Raw genomic sequence first — 23209 nt, 5'->3', positions numbered from 1 at the left:
AAAACAGTGCACACTGAATCCATTTCAGATTCCACCACCACTTTTTGAGGTCTACCTTCTTTAACTACAGGCTCCTCCTCCTGGGCAAATCCCAAAAAGGTAAGTTCCTCTTCTAGCTCAGCCATCGTAAGTCCTTTAGCTCAGTGGTTCCCAACCTTTAATTTCCACTCACATACCACTTTAAGTATTCCCTATTCCATAAGTGTTCTGTGATTAATAAGGGATTGCTTAAGGTGGTATGTGGGTGGAAAGAAAAAGTTTGAAAACCACTGTTTTAATCATCCCTCATTGACTCGTTATGTGCACGGTTTCAGAACTCCAAAGGAAATGGGCCAATGACAATTTTTCTCAAGCAAAATATTTCCGTAATAATCAGATCTAGAGCAGTGATTCTCAACCTTCCCTTCCTAGTCACTGTTATTTAAACAACGGTAAATATTGTTTTTAACCACTTTTATGTTTTTTAAAAACCGGGTATTTAGTAATCCAGCTGGGGAAAGGTGGAATACATGTCTTTCTTCTACGCCATCTTGCCACGCCCCCAAACATTGTGTTTCCTGTGACAGAGTAGCAAAAGATCGGATAAGCCTCTGACATAGTTGACAAATTTTAAAATAAAAATAAAAGGGCCCCCTTCCCCCTCCCAATGCTGACCTCTGAGCATTCGGCATTACCTCCCCCATTAGGCTGGGATGCACATCCTGCACTCACTAAGTACAGCATATCTAACTAACTCTTAAACATTTTTGCCTGGCCCAGGGCTCCTATCTAAAAAACTATAAACTATTGTATAAGATTTTCAATTTTGAATACAACAAAAATTTTTTTTTAAAAGACACTAAACTCCGAAACAATGACAGTAAAAATGAGCCGTCATAAAAAACTAGCTGGGTTAAATCGGTATTCGTCTATCTATTTTTATCTGGAAAAAGTGACCACAGTTTAAGGCACGTATCCACGGCAGTTCGTGAGGACCACGACTACCTATCCAATTCTCCTCCACCTGCTCTTGCTCACCGTTTTACTCCAGTTTATCAAGGGTGTCATCGCTTCCCCGGGCACCTTGAAGAATCTCTTTCTTCCATCAGGGAATATGACCCTCAGGGTTGCTGGGTGAAGCAAGGCAAGTGAGATATTCTTAGACTGGAGCTCCCTCTTTATCTGGTCAAACTCCCTCCTCTGCTTCATTAGACCTGCACTTAGGTTGGGGAAAGCTAGCAATGGCCTGTTGTCATATGTAATGGAGCCCTTGTCCTCCCTCACTTGCCGCATGGCAGTGTGTAAGATTTTATCCCAGTACTGATACCTCAATGGATGTATCAGGTCGTGTCTCGGTCTCTGGCCCGCAGATGTGCCAGGCACGGAGACTTGACCCATTCAATCACTAATGTGTTGTTGTCCCATAATGTCTTGGGATCCAGTCTTTAAAAAATTCTATGGGATCCTTTCTCTCAGAGACTTCCTTCAGGTTAACAATACAGATATTATTATACCTGCTGTAATTTTCTAGCTGGTCTACTCCCAGCAGAAAGTTGTATTCCTTGAAGGGAGGAATTGATTAGTTGGTGGTCCTCTACCATCCCGACACGCTCCTCCGCGGTAGTCTCCAGGGAGGTCAGATGGTTTAACGTGAGGCAACAGCTGCACCAGCAGGTGCCGTTGAGTCTTTCATTTACTCCCGTCAGATGTTTCATTGAATGTTGGCTACTGCAGAAATCCAGTGGAAGGGTTGAAGGCGGCATCTGGTGAAGGTAAAGCAGTGTGAAGAAACGTGCAACTCTTGTTCAACTTGGCATCAGTTTCTGGGGAACATAACACACGTGCAAAAAAAACCAAAAATTAAGGCTTCCCAGATGCTTGAGACCTTTATTTGACCTTTAGCTTTTTCTTGCAGCTCACACCTCAGCTCGATGGTTGAAGGGCGTGATTACAGCTTTAGACCTTTGCAATTTTTGGGCAGAAATCATTGGTCATGATTGCTGACAAGTTCTGATGGTCTAGACCAGGGGTGTCAAACTCAAATTCACGGAGGGCCAAAATTAAAAACTTGGATTAAGTCGAGGGCCGAACTAAATATTTATTGAAAATTTTCAACAACATCTGCATGTTTTCTCTTCTTTCAACATATGTAATGTTAAACTTTTTCTTATTAAAATAAATGTTTAATAATAGTTTTAGATAAACTCTTTCCAGAAGCATTAACAAATGAGAAATAAAATATTCAATAAATAATATTTCTCTATAGAGGATTTGTCAAATGTTGCTAGTGTGCTGTCGAATAGTAAAATCTGAGGGCTATTGAGAATGTGGGAGAATAACATGATTCCTGAAACAATCAAATGGGTGACTGATTGTGAGCATGAACTCTAGCAGGGTTATTTGCCATGCCCTTTTTCCATTGGTACAGATATCCTTTGATTTACACACTTTTCAAGTTTTATGCCTAATGAGCTTGTATCCAGGTGCAGGACCATTTTTAACCAGGAATATATTTATCACTGTGACATGAAACTATTGGAAGATCATTTTATCCTGAGATTAAAGTTCATAATACTTACTCAGGCCTGTGTGCGGGAGGGCGGGGGTTTGCGGGCGATCGGGTTGGACAACGACAGTGCGGGGACATTGGCTCTCGCTGCAAGGTGGCATCTCGGCGGATCAGCGGCCCCGTCACCGTGAGTCGCGGGTCGGCTTGCGGCAGGGAGGGGGAGTGGGCAACGGTCCTGGCGAGGTCAGGCCCGAGGCCTCCGGTTCCAGGCGCTGGGAAGCGGCCTTGGCTTCCCCTGACACCGGCCAGGCCCCAAAACCAGAGTCCACGGTGAGACCCTGCAACATAAACAGAGGAGGTGGGGGCGATTAGCGGGCTGACGCCAATGCATTCTGGGATTTATAGTATTAGCTGTGCATATGCTATACTGGCACGGTGGCCAGCGGGCCACCTCTAATACATTTTTGAAATGATCTTGTGGGCCAAATATAATTATATCGTGGGCCAAATTTGGCCCACGGGCCAGAGTTTGACATGTGTGGTATAGATCCTTTTACTCAATGACAGGAGATGAAAAGATGGACTGAGATCCAGAATTAATGATCCAGAGGCCATTGCTTTTGTAAACCAAAAAGCATTAATTTGATTATTTATAATAAATTTGGAGTCAGCAGTAGTATCCATGAGAGGACCCAGTTTTTGTTTTAATTTAAAAAAGTAATGATCTGGTTCACTGAGGAAATGTGGGTCTACATTTTCCTTCTGGCCTCCGTCGCAACCAAAGTTTGGTAGACACAGAACTGCCTCAGATTTTTGGAGTTGGCGATAGATTTTGACCACGCTGTGGCGGCAGGAAGGACTTTCAAGAAGAGAAAAGCAAATCAAGGTCTTGTTCTGATTCAGGGAAAGCAGAGTCCTGTCATTGCCTTTAACACTGAGATTGACCAGAGCCATCCAATTGATTAATTAATTAATTCCTCTGGGCTGTGTCAACGTTTCATCATGATCCCATCAGAAACCCCCATTATTGATCCTTGTTTGTCTCATCCAGGAAATTATGTTGAACAGTCACTGACAAAAGCGCAAACCAGATTAGAAAATATAGACAAGGAGGCCAAATTTTGAAGCAGGTTCTGTGCCCCATCCAGAGTTTACCTTCTCTCATTAGCTACTGCCACAGGTGGAATAAAAATACAGAGAGTTCTGGAATATGTTCTCATCCCTTTCAAAGATTGAGGTGCTCTGAGCAGATGCCTCCCCATTTCAACAGTGCTGTCATCACCAGGATATGGAAACTGCGTGCAATGGAATATCCTTGTAGCATGCACGCTGAATGCCTTAGCCCGTGTTGGTTCTCAACCAGTAGGCCACAGTATGTTACCATGAGGATCTTTAAAAATGTGAAATGAAATATTTTAAATTAGATAAAAATGCTTTTCTTATAGAGCTTCCTTTGACTTGAAGATATTCCTCAGTCATTATCACTAGTGGCCATGGCATGTTAGACTGGAAGCCATGTGGGCCTTAGACCAAAAAAAGGTTGAGAACCACTAAACCTTGTCACACTGAATCAATACAAAATTGTGTTGTTTTCTCTGTGGGAAATGAACAAAAAGTTGAAGGTTGGGGTATTTTTTGGGGGACGTGGAGTCGCGGAGATGCAGACCCTGATTGTTATTTCAACTATCAGACCCCAGCAGAAGTCATTCTTACAGCGAGTGCAGCTAATAGAGCTGCTGCCCCGCAGGGCCTGCAATCCAGGTTCATTTCTGACTCCTGGGGCTGGCTCTCTGGAGTAAGCAGATGTGGGAGGAAACCCAAGTGCTCTGGGTTCCTTCCCCCATCTGCTGGCTGCTGGGTAAGTTGGCCCTGAGCTTGATAGATGAGGAGATTTGATGGGAATGTGTTAAACAAACCAACTGGGAAAATTAGTGGGAGATGGGAAAGCTTACTGAGTTAGCCAAAATGGCCCTTTTTCATGTTGTTATGGAAAATATAGGATATTAAGTAATAATGGAATGCAATTGATGGCTTTGCTTCAGATTGCTGGAATGCCAATCCTCACTCTCGACCGTCATTCACTGACATCCTGGAAAAGCTCACTGACATCAAAGAATCTGGCTACTTTGAAATGCCTCAGGATTCGTTTCACTCACTGCAGGAAGAATGGAAGCTGGAGATCCAAGAAATGTTTGAGCAGCTCCGGGAAAAGGAGAAGGTAGGGCATTGAAAGTGGGATTTGTTCCCTGATTCCTTTTGCTTTTGGTCCATTTCATTCCCACCTACCAGGTGCATGAATGGGAATGTGCGCAGGCCATGTTACCCCCTCCCCCGGCTGGAGCCAGGCTTTGCTGTCCAGCAAGATCATGGTTGAAAGTAAACAAGAATTTCTGCTGACACTGGTGTTGGGTGAAGTACACAAATGCGCTGGAGAAACTCAGCAGGTCACACAGTGACCTGAGGAAATAAAAAGGCAGGTGGGCCTGAGTCCTTCCTCGGGAATGCCAAAAATCAGGTGGGCATCTGAATAACAAATTTTGGGGGGTGTAAGGGAGAGGAGCAAAGGCAAACAGGTGGAAGGGTAAAAGGGGCGAGGCAAGAGCCAAGAAATGATAGGCAGAGGACTAAGGGTAGCTCTCTGATAGGAGAAGGAAATGGAGAGATGGGGGGGGGGGGTGAGCTGGAGGAAGGGAGACCGAGGGGTAGGGAAAGAAATATACTGGGAAGAGTAACAGAAATTGGAGAAGTTGATATTGATGGCATCTGGTTGCAGAGTGCTGGGACAGAATTTCAGGTGTTGTTCCTCCAGTTTACAGGTGGCCTTGATTTGCTACTGCATGAGGCCATGGACAGACGTGTTAGTGCAGGGATGGGGTGCAGAACGGAAATGGTTGGCCACTGGGCTGTTGTTGCTGTTGCAGTGGAGAATCGGGGATGGATCTCCTTCCTATTCCTAGTCTATTCGGCTCAGGCTACTCCTGTTTGCTTTTCCAGTCACTTGGGACAATCTGCCTATTTTTTTTGTAATTTGACTACCTCAGAAACCATCCAAATGCGAATATTTGAAAAGACTTGGAAAGAAAAATCCTATCAAATCAATTAACTTTTTTGCTTTCTTACATTAAATTCTATTCAAGTGTTTAGCATGGACAAGTTGGGTGTGTGAGCCTGTTTTCATGTTGTAGGACTCATGACTGCTGTTCACCATGAACACACTGAGGAAGTGAGCTCAAGGCCTCTTTCTCAGAACAGCTATTGATAACTTCAAACTCAAGTTCATGATCATTTCAATGCGTTTCTCTGGACCACAGTGCACACACAATACACAGCTCATAATAACTGTTATGTCTCTGTGTTACTTGGGAGGCTTCTTAAATAACTTAGAGATGCAAGATTCAAATAACAGAAGATACTTTACTTACTGATGCCTTTCACCATCTCAGGAAACTGTTCACACACACTCATATACATGTACATATGCCCCAGAGTGATGCACTACAGTTACTGCAGTGAGAAGGGTGTATTCTTACACAGTTACAAAATAGTTCATATTATCCTGACTATATAACATTTCTCCTTCTCAAGATAAAGAAGAATTTAGTGTTATCACTTTCTTTCCAGTCCAACTTAAGTAACTGAACTTGTACACTAGTTTATTTACACGACTATTTTTAAATAGTTCTCATCGATATCTCACGAGTGGAAATTATGTTGCTTCACCATCTTGTGGATTGGCTGCGACTGTTGAGCTCTGTGTTGCTAGTCCACGTGTAGGTGACGTGCTCCACCTGACAACTGCTGTGTTGATGGTATCAGTGGTTGTGGTCTCTTCATTTGATATTGGTGTTGCAGGTTTTGTTGGTGTTAAAGCTTTTTGCTTCATCACCTCTTGTGTTGGCCGGATGTGAATTCTGTTTCTCCTCAGCTGATTGCCAGAGTCCGCCTCGATAATGTATGATCTTGGTGTCTCAGCTTCTCTGATGACCTGGCTGGGGTCCATGTTTTCAACATCGGCTCTTGAATATGCACATCCTTGTGCCCTCTGAGGAGTTCTGGCAATGTTTGTACATGTTTGTTATAATGCTGGTGTCCTTCTTCTTGCATGTCAGCCAGTCTTCTGGTTTCCTCCTGGTCTTCTGGAGGGTGTATTTTGCATGGCAGAGTTGTTTTATATCTCCTGCCATCTAGAAGTTCTGCCAGGGACTTCATATCAGCCCTTAAAGGTGTTGCTCGTAATGATTGAAGAACTAGGTAAGGGTCTTTTTTTTTTTGCGAACCTTAACTAGTGCATGTTTCACAGTTTGCACTTGTCTTTCAATGAACAGGTTACTATTAAATACCACTCTTGATTCTCGGTGAACAAGTCTGCTCCCACTGTGTGCCATGGCCTGGCATGTACATCTGTGGAAATCATCTCCTCTTTTTGTGTTTGTTCTGTTGATCCTTTTGAATATCTTCTTTGTCTGGATCTTATAATTGATAGAGATCAACTGCAACTCCCGGCAGCTATCCAGATCTAAAATTGCTGGTCTGTCTGTGTCTACCATGTAGAACATAGAGAAGATGTTCTTTCCCTTATGGCAGCCATTGATCTTATCTTTCCCCGACTGCTTGATCATGGGTCCATCATAGCTATGACATTTGCTGTTTCCAATGCACTGTCTTTTGGATCCCCTTTTATTATGTTCTCTGGGAACATCAGGCGGTAGAGTCTGAGTGGATGGACGTTGCTTTGTGATCCAGTCTTCAGCTTCACCTTTAGGTTAAATATCGTGGGCTTGTTCTGGATTGTCCTTTGTATTTGGATCCTTGTGTGTAACTCGCTTCCTTCTTTCATCTCACCCAACATCTTGTGAAGGTGTATGGATTCTGTGTCTAGTATCTGGGTGTCTGAGACCTAATTGATCTTTCCTTTTATGTCGTGGATCTTCTTCTTGTCTTTTATCTCCACTAGTATTACTGTTTTCTTCATACCAGACTTGCACATCTTCGCCCAGTGGTTTGCTTCACCATAGGCTCTACATTCAGAACTGTATGTGGGGCATTTGTTTCGGTCATCAAAGGGGTGTTGTCTGCTGCACTTCCTGCAAGTCTTGGGAGTCTGCACTTTTCTGATTGTGTTCTTTATAGCATTGACCCTTCCTTCTCTTTGCTGTGGGTGGGTCTGCATTGATAGGGGTTTCATTTGCATCTTGTGGGTTCGAAGGCTCTGCCTGTGTCTATATCTTCGGCCAGCTTCAAGCTGTCCTTCCCTTTGCACTTCGGGATGGGCACTCCCCCATATTAGTTGATGAACTAATCTTTCCTCTATATTCTTCAATCTGCATTTTGCAGCAACAATTTTTAGACTAGTGAGGAAGTTATCAACAGTTTCATCAGTCTCTTGCATTAAGCCTTGAAATACATAGCATTTAATTCTATGATTAGATCTGGGTTCAAGATGAGAAGCAAACTTTGCAAATATCTGCTCTGGATCATTTTTATCCACCTTTGTAAGCTCCCAGCTATTAAATAATTCAAGGCCTTGCTCCCCTGTCCAGAGAAGTAAATAACTAACCTTCTTTGCTGTTGCAATTTTAAGAGTTTTTGAATGCCAAATTGCATTTCTGCTGAAACTTGTTAAACGATTCCACAATGTCTTCAGCCTCCCCGTCCATCACTGGGTGAACTGCTGTTGCTCCAAACATTTTTTTTTCAGTAATGTTTTTTTTCTTCTTCACTTCATATTTCAGTGACTTACAATCAATTGTACGGCTTTATTCTTGCTCTCTTCTACCGTTGCCACCATGTTATGTCACTGCGTTACTTGGGAGGTTTCTCAAATAGCTTCGTGATGCAAGATTCAAATAACAGAAGAGAATTTACTTATTGATCCCTTCCAACATCTCAGGAAACTGTTCACACACAGTCTATACATATACATATGCCCCACAGTGGTGGTGCACTACATGATAGAAGTGTGAATTCTTGCGCAGTTACAAAATAGTTCACATTATCCTGACTAAATAACAAGAACCACTGATGTACATAACTACTGCCCTTGTCAATATGCCAAATCAAAAACAAAATGTCTATATTCAAGCAGATACTTTTTTAACATTTAAAGCCACATGCAGATACTAAATCCACAGGACCTTAAAAGCATCAGAGTGGATCACTGGTATCTCCTTAACACCCCCATCCCCTTCCTCATTTGATGTGATTTACTGGAATGGTTGTTTACAGAGGAATTGAAAAATCAGTGAGGCCCCTTACTACCCATGAACAGCATCTTCCAGCTATCCCTGGTCGGGAAAGAGAAACACAAGTATTAAAGCTAGAACCACCAGGCTGAGAAACAGCTTCTTCCCACAGGCAGTGAGAATGTTGAATGACTGCTAAACTGCAAAACCTAATTCTGCACTCCAGGGAATAAAATTCTAACCTATTTAACCTTTCCCAAGGTGTGTGTGTGTGTGTGTGTGTGTGTGTGTGTTGGGTGACATATATACATAGTGGTTGGTGACCTTCTTGCTTCCCTTTCTCTGATTGTAAGAGGCACTGGGTAATCTCTACTGATAGCAATTCTTTGTCTGACTTATGGTAGACTAAATTAAATTTTTGTGTAATGTCACTTTTCCCTTTTTTAAAACATGGCAATAAATAATCTGGAATCAATTCAAGGCTGAGCTCAGGAGATGGTAAAGTTGTATGAGACATTGGTGAGGTCAAATTTGGAGTATTGTGTGCAGTTTTGGTCACCTAACTACAGGAAAGATATCAATAAGAAAGAAAGAGTACAGAGAAGATTACTGGGATGTTGCCTGGACTTCAGGAACTGAGTTGCAGGGAAAGGTTAAACGGGTTAGGACTTTATTCCCTGGAATGTGGAAGAATGAGGGGAGATTTGATAGAGGTATTTAAAATTATGAGGGGGACAGTCAGAGTAAATGTAGGTAGGCTTTTTCCACTGAGGGTAGGTGAGATACAAACCAGAGGACATGGGTTAAGGGTGAAACGGGAAAGGTTTTGGGGGGGAACTTCACAGAGAGTGGTGGGGGTGTGGAATGAGCTGCTATCTGAAGCGGTGAATGGGGCCTCACTTTTCACATTTAAAAATACGTGGACAGGTACATGGATGGGATGGGTATGGAGGGCAATGGACTGCATGGAGGTCAGTGGGACTGGGCAGAATAATAGTTCAGTGCAGATGAGGGGGCTGAAGGGCGCAAATGGGGGAGGGAGGTTGCTGCCATGATGTGTCGCTCTTGTTCGTGGCAATGGCTCAATGTGGGGACAATGGCCGTAGAGCTTTATAAAATTATGAGCAGCATAGATAGGATAAATAGTTATTGTCCTTTCCCATGGTAGGGGAATCTAAACCTGGAGGGCATGGATTTAAGGTGAGGTGGAAAGGGATCCTGGGGCACCTTTACACACATGAAGAGTTGAAATGGGGACAGTTGTAACATTTGAAAGGAAAGAGGTAGAGGGATATGGCTGAATGCAGGCAAATGGGTCCAGCTTAGGTAGACATAGACTATTTGGGCTGAAGGGCCTGTTTCTATCTGTAGAATTCTCTGATTCTATTGTGTCCACACTCTGGAGCCCTCTGCCTCACAGCGGTTACCTCTCCTTAATCCCACCTATTGTGCTCCATCTTCCTTCATGAGATCATTCCTCATGCAAGGAATCATTCTTGTGAATCTTCGTCAAGGTAAGTGCATCTTCCCTAAGACCGGGAGACACAAATTGTCCATAGAATTCCTGGCGAGGACTTACCGAAGCCTCTACGCAATTGTAAAACAGGATCCACTCCAGTGATTTGCCATTCACAGTTCGTACGCATTCACAAGCTCCAATCATCCTCGCCGTTGAGAAACCAAGGCTCAGACCCAGGGATCTTTGTGAAAGATGCAGCTCAGAAAGAGAAGTGGCTGAGTGTTTTTTGAATTTTGTGAACTGATGGTTAGACACAAGAGAACTCCCCGACTTTAAGCTGTTGGACATTGCTTTTGGTGGACTGAATCTTTGTTCGTGAATGCTTTTGCAGAATTTGTAGACATGGAATGCAAGTTATATTGATCGAACACATTGGATTTCCCAGTTCCCTTTTACACTCTGAGCATGTGTAATATACCATGAGAAGCTGCAGAAACTGGAATCTTGATCAGTCAAAGACTTGCTGGAGGTCAGACAGTATACATGGGTCAGTCAACATTTCGGGTCCTGAGATAAAGGGCCATGCTGTCTTGATAAAGGGTCTTTTTCTATCCATAAATGCTGTGTGCTGACTTTCTCCAGCATTTCTTTGCAAAATATCCAGTACACCTGCAAATTTGTGATTATTTATTACTAGGCTGTCAATTAAAGAGTGGTAATAAAGGAGTCCTTTTCATGGTAGCAGTTATGAGGGAGGTATCACAGGGTTTGGTGCTGGGTCCTCAGCTGTTTTGCAATATGCATCGATGATGTAAAGGGCAGTATGGTTGACCTAGCGGTTAGCGCACTGCCTTTACAGCGCCAGCAATGGGTTCGAATCCCATGCTGTCTCTAAGGAGTTGGTACATTCTCCCCGATGTCTGCGTGGGTTTTCCCTGGGGGCTCCAGTTTCCTCCCACTGTTCAAAATGGCTTGGGATTGTCAGTTAATTGGGAGTAATTTAGTTTAAAAAAAAAAGGAACTGAATGCAATTTCTCTAAGTTTGCAGATAACACTGAGCTGGGTGTCAATGTAAGATGCGAGGAAGATTCCAAGAGGCTGCAGGGTGGTTTGAACAGACTAGGTGAGTGGGCAAGTGCTTGGCAGCTGCAGTGTTATGAAAATAATTGGGAGGTTATCTGCTTTGGAGTCAATAACAGCCAGGCAGCTTATTATTTGAACAGTGAGAGATTAGGAAAAGGGGAGGTGCGACAAGGCCTGGGGACCACTGTGCATCAGTCATTAAGGATAGAACACAAGTACCGCGAGTGGTGAAGAAAGCAAACAGCATGTCGGCCTTTATCATGAGAGGTTTTGAATATAGAAGTAGGGAGGTGTAGTTGTACCGGGTCTAGGTGATTTAGAGTGTTGTGTGCAGTTTTGGTCTCCTAATCTGAGGAAGGACATTCTTGCTGTTGAGGGAGGCTGATCCCTAAGATGGTAGGACTGATGGATGAAGAAAGACTAAATAGAGCAGGGATAAACTCATTGGAATTCTTGTTTTAGACATACAGCACAGTAACAGGCCATTTCGGTCCACGAGTCTGTGCCGCCCAATTTATACCCGGGTATGTTTCGAGCAGTGGGAGGAAACCGGAGCCCCCACACAGACGCAGAGAAAATGTGCAAACTCCTTACTAACAGTGTGGGATTCGAACCCAAGCCCCGATCTCTGACACTGTAAAGTTGCCTACCATGCTGCCCCAAATTGAGACGAATGAGAGGGGATCCCATTGTGATATATACAGTTCCGACAGGATGGATTCAGGAAGAAGGTTCCTAATGTTGGAGGAGTCCAGAACAAGGGGGTCACCATCTGAGGTTAAGGGGGGAGGCATTTTTGACTGAGGTGCGAAGAAGCGTCTTCACTCAGAGAGTTGTGAACTTGTTGAGGTCAATTTGTTAGATATATTCCGATTGTCCTGCTCTTCCTTTGGCCATGGCCACTGCATTGCCAGGAACTACGGAGCTGGGAGGAAGAACTGAGCCGAGCAGCCTTGCAGCAGAAGAACCAGGAGGAGGTCCTGCGGAAACGGGAGCAGGAGCTGGCTGAGCGGGAGATTGACATTCTGGAGCGAGAGCTCAACATCATCTTCCATCAGCTTCACCAGGAGAAGCCCAAGGTAAAGAAGCGGAAGGGCAACTTCAAGAAGAGCAGGCTCAAACTCAAAGATGGCAACCGGATCAGCCTTCCCTCTGGTAGGTAGCTCTGTCAGAACATCCTCCCTTCCCTTCCCTGTACCCGGAGAACATCCTGCCATTAATAACCGTGGCTAGTGCTTTTACCCCCAATCAGCTCTTCTCTGATGAACTCCCCTTGTTCCCTAATACCTCACCTTTTCTCCAAACCCCCCCACCCTCTCTCCACTTTTCTCCAACTCTTTGAATTCTTTTGGTATTGAAATATTCTGCAGACTTCCAGCATAAAATCACAGTGCAGGCTTCACCCACCCGGGACAAGAGGAAGAGTCTGATCCACATCAGCTTGAGCCCTCCTGCAAGCCCCACCATCATCCCCCGCCTCCGGGCTTTTCAATGTGAGTATTGCCTGGGAGTAGCCTCTTCCACAAAAACTAGTGGCGGCACGGTTGGCGTAGTGGTTGGCGCAACGCCTTAACAGCACCAGCGATCGGGACCAGGGTTAAAATCCCCAGCTGTTTGTGCATTTTCCTTATGTCCGCGTGGATTTTCCCCGAGGGCTCTGGTTTCCTTTCCCTGTTCAAAACGTACTGAGGATGTAAGTTAATTGGGAGTAAATTGGGAGGCACGGGCCCAAGGCCAAAATGGTCTGTTCCTGTGCTGTACATCTAAATAAAAAATCAGTGCCCTCAATTATTTCTTCTAGATTGAACCCAAATATTAGAGAGGGGAGGGAAAGATGTGTCTAGTGGTGGGATCATGATGTAGGCAGCAGAAATTGCAGAGGACAATATACAAGATGCAGAGGCTGGTGGGGTGGTTGGAGAGGACAAGAGTAAATCCTATTATTGTGCATGGAGGGGGGCAGATGTGTGGGAAACAGAGGAGATCCAGGTAAGAGATTAGTTGATGACAGTAGAGGGGAAGCTGCCTTTTTTTGAAGAAAGAGGACATCTCAGACGTTCCGGAATAAAAGTCATCATCCAGGGAGCAGATGCAATGAAGGCAGAGGATTTGAGAGAAAAGAATAGAATCTTTACAGGGGGCAGAGTGTGGAGATGTGTAGTTGAGCTAACTGTGGGAGTTGGTAGTTTTGTAGAAAATATCTAATGAGAGGTTGTCTACAAAGATGAAGACAGAAAGATCGAGAAAGGGGAGACTATTAGTATATACGAAAGGAAGGGAAACAAGCAGTAGTGTCATGGAACACATAGAGATTAAAGAGGAGGAGGCGCTTGATGCCTTACATGGACTTAAGGTGGATGAATCCCCTGGGCCTGACATGATATTACCACGAATCTTGAGGGAGGCTAGTGTAGAAATTGCAGGGACCTTGGCAGAAATATTTAAACAGTCCTTAGCCGTGGGTGTGTTGGAGGATTGGAGGGTAGCTCACGTTGTTCCATTGTTTAAAAAAAAGAGGCTTCAAAACTAACCAGTGATCCTGACATCAGTAGTAAGTGTTACGTACCAGACAGCAGCAATAGAAATTAACCCAGATGGTGTTAACTTTAAAATAATATTTTAAATTATTAATCAACAATGAGATAAAGACCTAATCCAATTTATTTACACTTATCCACACTCAACCAAACCTATCTAACTTAACCCCCATCTCTGCAAGAATATACTGGTGTGTATGGAATACCCCAAGCTTCTACACCTCAAGGCCCAGTTCTTGAAAGGAAGTTTCAAGTTCAGTTTCAGAAAATCCCAAATGTGGACATGTAGGCTTGAAATTAATATGACATAGAAGTTTTAGATGGATGAGACACAGGCCTTAGGTGCATGCTTTAGATGAAATTAGCAGTTCATGAAGAGGGTGAAAGAGAGCTAGAGGGGAGACAGAATGTGGATTAACTCATGCAACCCTTGTTGAGGTGCTTCCAACAAAATGTCCTTTTTAGATGAGTGCCAACCAAAACTCTCCTCTTCTTTGGCATAGAGGACATGATACAAGTGATGTTCACAAAGCTTCCAGAACCCTTCAGTAAGTCAGCTGAACTCAAGTGACTCTCACTCTGGTCACCATTCCAAGCGTAGTATTTCTTCTCCAAGTACAACCCTTTTTGTGGGTCAGTTGAACAAAAGAGACCTCCACTCTTTTGGTCACGGAGTGGTCTTCACATTCCTCTATCACAAACAGGAAGAAATCAGGCAGATTGTTTATAACCACGTATGAGGCCAGTCCAGCACAGTATTTCTCTTCAGAGAGCCATTTGCTCCTGTGCTGTCCCCTTAAAATGGCCCCCGAGTAAAGCTGTGCACTGCTTCTTCAATATGCTGGTCACATGGTCTCTGCACCTGGAATTTCCAAGGCTTCTCTCCTCTCTCTGAAAATGTATTCAATTTGGGAACATGCTGTTCAAAGCCTGCTGCCAGTTCACAGTCACCTTTCAAAGCTTGGAGACTTTTGTTTAATCTGTTCTCTTAAAGTGGCAGTCACACATAATAAAAGGAACTGAAAAATCAGAGTACGTCACATAGGAGGGTGTTCTGAGGATATACAAGTATTTGGACAGCCAAGGGCTGATTAAGAACAGTCAGCATGGCTTTGTATGTGGAAGGTCATGTTTAACTATTCTTACAGAGTTTTTTGAGGAGATTACCAAGAAAGTAGATGAAGGAAAAGCTGTGGATGTTGTCTACATGGACTTTAGTAAGGCCTTTGACAAGATCCCACATGGGAGGTCAGTTCAAAAGGTTCAGATTCTAGGTATACATGGTGAGGTTGTAAACTGCATTCCAAATTGGCTCAATGTGAGAAGACAGAGTGGAAGTGGACGAGACTGGAGGCCTGTGACGAGTGGTGTGGCCTCAGCGATCAGTGCCGGAACCATTGTTCTTTGTTGTCTATATCAATGATCTGGATGATAATGTGGGAAATTGGATCAGCGAGTTTGCTGATGACACTAAGATTGGGGGTGTTGTGGACAGTGAAGAAGGTTTTGAAAGTCTGCAGAAGGATCTGGACCAACTAGGAAAATGGGCCATAAAATGGCAGATGGAATTTAATGCAGACAAGTGTGAGGTGATGCTTTTTGGAAGGGCAAACCAAGATAGGACATACACAGTTAATGGATGGGCATTGAGAAGTGTGGAGGAACAAAGTGATCTGGGAAAACAGAAACATAATTCCCTGAAAGTGGTGTCATAGGTAGATAAGGTTGTCAAGAAAGCTTTTGGCATATTGGTCTTGATAAATTAAAGTACTGAGTACAGGAGTTGGGATGTTATGGTGAGATTGTATAAGACATTAGTGAGGCCAAATTTGGAATATTGTGTTCAGCTCTGGTCACCGAACTACAGGAAAGGTATCAGTAAGATTGAAAGAGTCCAGAGAAGATTTACTAGGATGTTGCCGGGTCTTCAGGAGTTGAGTTACAGGGAAAGATTAAACAGGTTAGGACTTAATTCCTTGGAGTGTGGAAGAATGAGGGGAGATTTGATGGAGGTTTACAAAATTATGAGGGGTATAGATAGAGTAAATATGAGTTGGCTCTTTCCACTTAGATTAGGAGAGATAAATGTGAGAGGACATGGCTTTAGTGTGAAATGGGAAAAGTTTTGTGGAAACATCAGGGGGTACTTCTTCATCATCTGATGGGCTAAATTCAGGTTCATTCTGACGTTTTAAGAATAAATACAAGGATGGGAATGGTCTGTGCTACAGTGTTCTATGTTACTCAGGAAGAACCAAGTGAAATTGAGGTCAGGGTGATAGTTAGTGGCCAAGTGGATAATGTTGGCGAGCCCATTATTAGTGCATAGTAGCTGTTGATGTAGCAGAGGAAGAGTTGAGGAGCCTTGTCTGTTTAGACATAGGATGGATGGCTGTACATAGCCAAAATAAAGGCAGGCTGGGACCCATCCAAAACTTCCCCTCCCCTCTCCACCTTCCATAAGGTCTGCTCTCTCCGAGATTCCACCATCTCCTCTCATCCCTTCCCACCAGTTGCCCTCATGGTGACTACCCCTGTGACCACCAGAAATGCTACACATGCCCACACCTCCTCCCTCACCACCGTTCAGGACTCTATGAATCCGTAAGAGTCATCTACTGCATCCGGTGATCCCAACGTGGCCTCCTCTTCTTCAGAGAGACTGGGTGCAGACTGGGAGAACATTTTGTTGTACATGCTCACTCTGCCTGCTGCAATTGCAAGGGCCTCCCAGCAGCCAACCATTTTAATACTCTACGTCATTCCAACATTGACACGTCTGTCCATGGCATCATGCACTGCCAAACTGAGGCAGTCCACAAATTGGGGGAACAGCACGATATTCTGCCTGGCCACTCTCCAACCAAATGGCATTAAGATCGACTTCTCCAATTTCTGTTAACCCCCGTCTCTCTTTCCCTATCCCTCCATTCCCTTTTCTTTAGCTCCTCAACCACTGTACTCCCCTTCCCTCTCCTATCAGAGAGCTACTCCCCTCCCCATCACTTCTGAGCTCTTTTCTCTTCGACCCTCTGACCTGTAAGCTGGTGTTCCTCCCTATGCCCCTTTTCTTCAGGCACTTTCATGTACCAACAAAAGGCTCAGGTCTGAAATGCTGGTTACCCTTGACTTCCTATGGATGCTGAGTTTCTCCAGTATGTTTAAGTATTTGCATTTCTTCTCTTGATAAACCAAATGATTTTCTTTGCTAAAGAACTACTGGTTTTCAATCCCGAGAAGCGCAAGGTGGTCCACTTTGGAAGGACAAACTCCAAGGTTGAGTACAAAGTTATTGGCAGGATTCTTGGTTGTGCGGAAGAGTAGAGGGATGTGGTGGCCTAGGTCCTCAGTTCCTTGAAAGATGCCTCACAGGAAGACAGGATAGTTAAGAAAGCTTAGCGTTCATAAGTGGAGGAATTAAGTTTAAGGGCTGCGAGGTAATGATGCAACTCTATAAAACTCTGGTTAGACCGGACTTGGAGACCTATGTCCAGTTCTGGTCATGTCATTAGAGATGTGGAACCATTGGGAAGGGTGCAGAGGAATTGACCAGGATGCTACCTGAGTATGCATTATGAGCAGAGATTAGGGGAGCCAGGGCTTTATACTTTGGAGAGAAGGAGGATGAGAGGAGACATGATAGAGGAATAAATAGTGGACAGCCAGTGCCTCCTTTCCAGGGCACCATTGCTCAGTCAAGAGGGTATGGCTTTAAGGCAGTGATTCTCAACCTTTTTCTTTCCACTTGCATACCTCTTCAAATAATCCCTATGTGATCAGTGCTCTGTGGATTGTAAGGGATTGTAAGGTGGGAAGAAAAAGTTTGAAAACCATTGTATTAATAATACCTCATTGACTCGTTATGTGCATGGTTTCAGAACTCCAAAGGAAATGGGCCAATGACAATTTTTCTCAAGCAAAATATTTCAGTAATGATTGGGTCTAGAGCAGTGATTCTCAACCTTCCCTTCCCACTCACATCCCACTTAAGCAATCCCTGACTAATCACAGAGCACCGCTGGCATAGGGATTACTTAAAAGTGGATGTGAGTGGAAATAAAAAGGTTGAGAACCACTGGTTTAAGGTAATGGGCGGCAAGTTTAAGGGAAATATTAGAGGAAGGCTTCTTGACCCAGAGAGTGGTTGGTACGTGGAATGCACTGCCTGGGTCAGTGGGGGAGGCAGGTACATTGATACGACTGGACAAGTTTATGGAGGAATTTAAAATGGAGGGTTATAGGGAGGCAGGATCTAAAGGTTGGTACAATATTGTGGGCCGAAGGGCCTGTACTGTGCTGTACTTTCAATGTTCTATGTTTTTTAGGTAGCAGGTCAGACAGCATCCATGGATAGAAATGGCCAGTCAGCGTTTCAGACCTAAAACATTGACTGACCACATCTATCCACGGATGCTGTCTGACTTGCTCATTATCCCCAGCAATTACTTGTCTGCTCACGATTCCAACATCGGCAGTTTCTGTGCTTCTCCATCTTTGATATTTGCAGTTGTGGGTCACTGATAACTCTGTCAATTGCAACACATGGCTGAGAGGCAGTGTGATCACTAATGTAACACTTATAACCAAGCTTTGTTCTGTGCCTACTTGAGGCCACCACTGCTAGGATCCAAATGTCAAAGTCTTTTGGATCCTTGCAGTCACTTGCTTTCAAGTAGGGTCTTAAATCACCCAGACTTGGGTTCCTCAGGCTCACTGGCTGTTAGTAACGAGCGACTCACAGAGGCCTGTAATAAGGGGTCGTCCATGATTAAGCCTTGAGTGTGTCTTGGGAATGGCTGACAGTGGGGAGGGGGGGGGGGCATGGGAGGGGAATTGGAATAGCCTTTGAATTGTAGTTCCTATTGAGGACACCAGATGGCAGACTTTACAGCCCTCGCAACATTGGGAACAAACAGCTCTGGGACTTCTATCTTTCAGCTCGCCAGTGAAGGTCAAACGCCACTGTGCAAGCTGAACTTGTGGGTGTGGGGTGGGGTGGGGAGGGGACAGTATAAGGGGTGAGTTAGTGGTAGCATGTGTGCCCAGAGGGAGGCCAGAAATAAAAACAGAATCAAAATATTACACTTCAGGGAGGGGGTCGATTACTGGAATAGATTTTATTTCACAAGGGAGGGGTTCGATTATTAGAATAGATTTTATTTCACAAGGGAAGGGTTCGATTACTGGAATAGATTTTATTTCACAAGGGAGGGGTTCTATCACTGAAGTAGATTTTTTTTACAAGGGAGGGGTTCGATTATTGAAATAGATTTTATTTCACAAGGGAGAGGGTTTGATTTGAATAGATTTTACTTCACAAGGGAGGGGTTTGATTATTGGAATATATTTTACTTTATATACGTTTTGTTTTTCTGTCTCTCATAGGTTATTTACAGCTATTTGTTAATGTACATTTGTTGGATACATTCTTGTTATTACCTATGTCTGAGGACATAAAAAGCTCGATTAAAAACATTGGAAGGAGATTATCAGTGGCAGATTCCGAAATATTGAGAGAGGTGGCATTGCTTCCTTGATCTTCAGTTGCACTGGGATCTAATTTTGGATACTTAAATCAATACTTGCTGGAGTATGCTTCTGGCCAACTGAATAATTTTAGTGTGGGTATAAAGAATTTCAATACTTCATTCATGTGATGTTAATTTTAATTATTTTTAATAAATGATTTTCTCACAAATGACAGATGTAGATGATGGTCTGATCTTGCAAGAGCCTATCTGACTATTCCACAGAGTGCTTCCATTCCACTTCCCTGTTAATCTCTTCTGTATGGCCAATGTTTTCATTAGATTCCTGTTGGCGGAAAAAAAAATCCAATTGCCCCACCTTCATACAGCATGGTAACAGGCCTTTTCGGCCCACAGGTACGTACAGGGAGATGTAGGTTAATTGGGCAGCATGGACTCGTGGGCCAAAATGGCCCATTACTGTGCTGTATGTCTAAATTAATTGATTGGCCACCCCTGAATCCTCAAACCCCAAGCCTGACAGTAGCCAATAAAACCCTTTATTTGTTTGTTTATTATTTTATTTATTCGTTGGCCTGTGCTCCTCCCCCTCGCCCTTCTTCCTTCGTCTCCTCTTCTCCCCAACATTTTCATTTAGTCACCTGCTTGCATTTCTCTCATTCCCTGTTGAGGGCTCAAGCCTGAAATGCTGGTTATATCCCCTTGCTTCCTGTGGATGCTGCGCGACCTGCTGAGATTCTCCTGCCCACCTGTGCATTGCACTACAATCTGCAGACCTTCCCATTCAGCTGTCAATAAAACTCTCTTTCTTTCAAGGTGCCAATTGATTGGGAATCCTGTGTGGTGACAATTTGGATGTTTTTCCAGTCCATTTTTTTTGCAAGCACAATTCCTTTCTCACATTTGTCACCTTGTTTTGTTACTGGACGAGCATGCGAGTGGCGCAGTCGGCCCTTTCATTTGTGGGCTTCAACACTGAGGGGTCTCACCAGACCCTCCATCGCACACCTCACTGCTGGGAGGTGCTAGGCTGATTGCCTCAGAGTAAAACTAAGTTTGTCGGTTTATGGATAACTAGTTGTCTATTCAGCTGCACAATGCTGACAGAATCGGGGTTTCCATTCAATAACAGGAGTAAATCCTCTTTTTGGAGGGGGGGGTGTGCAACAGTTTTGCAGCAAGGACACCTCCTTGCCCATATTTTTTTCCTAATTTTAATCCAATCTGTGACAGGAGTAATTTGCAAGTAGCTTCATTGACCCATATATTTTGGTCCTGTCTGGTTTTGGAGAGATATGCTTGGTCCTCTTTCAGTGATTGATTTACAGCCACATCCCGTCACTGCTCTGTTTGGAGTTTTAGGACCAGATGTAGGTCACCGTTCAGCCTCTGCTCATCAGATGATAGTTTTCACTACCCTAATGGCTAAGAGAGCAGTTCTTTTCAGATGGAAAGACCTCACCCTGCCTACCATGACTCTCTGGGAATGCATGGGTTTCCCCTACCTCTGCTCCTGTATCCTCCCACATCCCAAAGCTGTGGGTTCCAAGATTAATTGGCCAGTTTAAATGTAAGGTTGGGTGATGGAAGCTGAGCTGGGTGGGGAGGGGATTAACAATGTGATCAGATACTATTTATTGTCATGTAATAAAGACAGAAATGTAATTTTACATAAAATTGCACTTAGTCTGCCGTAGGACAGACAAAGATTTCCCATTAGCATTGCCTGGTTATAACCAATCCTATACCCAAGCACACATTATGGATATGGTTTCAATTTAATAAATTTTACTCTATCTAATTTTTTTTTAGCCATCTGTGAATGACCAGGCTTTTTCTTTTTGGAAGGTGAAGGGTATTCTTTATTTTCGGGAACTTTCAAATATGATCTGCCCAATTTGCATCTGTTTAGATATCTTCAAAATAGATATTTTTTGGAATGCTAATTTTCCCCTGCTCTATCAGTCAGATATAGTTGATGCTAATTTTTGTTTGAACCCCTCCCAGAAAGGTTTAACCCACATCCCACTTTAAATAATCCCTCTGCCATTGGTGCTCTGTGATTAGTAAGGGATTGCTTAAGGTGGGATTTGGGTGGGAAGGGAAGGTTGAGAATCACTGCTCTCGACCCAATTGTTAATGAAATATTTTGCTTGAGAGAAAAAAAATTGTCATTGGAGTTCTGAAACCGTGCACATAACGAGTCAATGAGAGTCAATTAAAACAGTGGTTATCAAACTTTTTCTTTCCACCCACATCCAATTTTAAGCAATCCCTTACTAATCACAGAGCACCAATGGCATAGGGATTACTTAAAGTGGAATGTGGGTGGAAAACAAAAGGTTGAGAACCACTGGTTTAATAGATAAATTTGAAAGGGTGTGGGAACAGGAGCTTCAACAAAATTTTTCTGCAGAAACATGGGAAAAGATTCTTAAACTAGTTAATACCTCATCAATGTGTGCCTGACACTCCCTTATTCAATTTAAGGCAGTACACATGGCGCATATGTCTAAGGACAAGCTTTCCTGTATTTTTCCTAATTTTAATCCGATCTATGACAGGTGTAATTCACAAGTGGCTTCGTTGACCCATATGTTTAGGTCCCGTCCGGTTCTGGAAAGATATTGGAAAGACATCTGTCATTTGTGAGTTAAAATCATTTATGAAAAATAATTAAAATTAACTCCACTTGAATGAAGTATTGAAATTCTTTATACCCACACTAAAAGGTACTCTCAGTAATTCTCGTAATTGATTTACAACCAAATCCCTTCACTGCTCTATTTGGAGTTTGGTCACTGACCGGTTTCTGCTCATTGGATGACAGCTTTTCCCATCCTGAAGGTTAGGAGAGTAATTCTTTTTCGACGGAAAGACCCCTCCCTTCCTACTATAGCCTAACAGTTTTCTCAAACCTTGGCCAGCTTGAATTTAGAAAAAAATTAGAAGTGCTACATTTGATTCTTCTATTCAATTTGAAGAAATGTGGAGCCCATTCAGACAATATTTTCATATGATATAAGTTCTATTGTTTTTCATTTGGAGTTGTATTACCTTCATGATACCATTTAATTTCTCTTCTGGACAACCAGGCTTCTTGTGTTTGATGAACCCTGTTGCAAGGCTTTCCAATGGTTTTCTTTATGTTGTTTATAGATTAGTATAGAAGGTTTAGGAGTAATGTGAATGTTTTTTCCTCTTTGACTGTGTACGGGGAGATGAAGACACTATTATTTTTCTTTGATTGTTGTACGTCTCCTTATTCTCTCTCAGTGCATTGTCTACTGTATGTTTCATATTATATTAAAGTGTAATAAAAGATTGAAATAGAAGAAAGCATTTCCTGGTGTCCCTTACAGTCAGAGAAAGAGAAGCAAAAGAGAGTCCCCCTCAGAAGCACTGAGTGTCCGTGGATTCGTCTCCAGCACCCTGCCCAAGATTCCAGCTTAGTTCAAACCATTGACGCCGCAAGCCCAGATCGAAACCTCTGATGTGATGAGCAAGGGCTTCAGCATCCAGGGGCATTCGGGAGCCCGCCTTGCCCTCAGCACCCTCCCCAATCCTAGTTCCGATCCCTGGTCCTCAAGAGCCAGTCTCCAGCTTATGTGCGTCCTTCAGCTGCAGAGCCCCTCACTGGTCTGTCACCTTCCTTTGGGTAGTCTACTCTGCTTCTTCTTAATGGGGTGAGGTGTTCTCATTGTTACTCCCCTAGAACCTGCAACCCCTTGTGGCCACTGTCGAATGCAGGTGTCACCATCTTGGGTGATTAGTTCCAAGAGGTGTGGGCCAAAGGGCCTGTTTCTGTTTGGCATATGACTTCAAACGACCTCAAATAGATTCTGCGTGTGAGCTGGTCTGGCTCAATCTTCTCGGAAAGGGAAGACAAAGCTGCGGTGAACGCCCATCCAGACTGCGACAAAGAAACAATGCTGCAGAAAGGGGTTTGCAACCAAGAGAATCTGCCAGTC

At 43.6% G+C, this 23209-nt stretch overlaps 1 protein-coding gene across 1 annotated transcript in view; it reads left to right on the top strand.

Moving 5' to 3' along the window:
• map3k9 (mitogen-activated protein kinase kinase kinase 9) overlaps positions 1 to 23209 on the top strand; it is a 139391-nt gene that overhangs the window by 84221 nt on the left and 31961 nt on the right. The window contains 3 exon segments of the mRNA XM_069915538.1: positions 4531 to 4706; positions 12127 to 12367; positions 12583 to 12705. Coding sequence (XP_069771639.1) covers positions 4531 to 4706; positions 12127 to 12367; positions 12583 to 12705 — 540 coding nt within the window.

This window comes from Narcine bancroftii, chromosome 2 (genome assembly GCF_036971445.1).
Source record: "Narcine bancroftii isolate sNarBan1 chromosome 2, sNarBan1.hap1, whole genome shotgun sequence".
Classification (NCBI taxonomy): domain Eukaryota; kingdom Metazoa; phylum Chordata; class Chondrichthyes; order Torpediniformes; family Narcinidae; genus Narcine; species Narcine bancroftii.
This window is presented reverse-complemented; position numbering and strand designations above follow the sequence as displayed.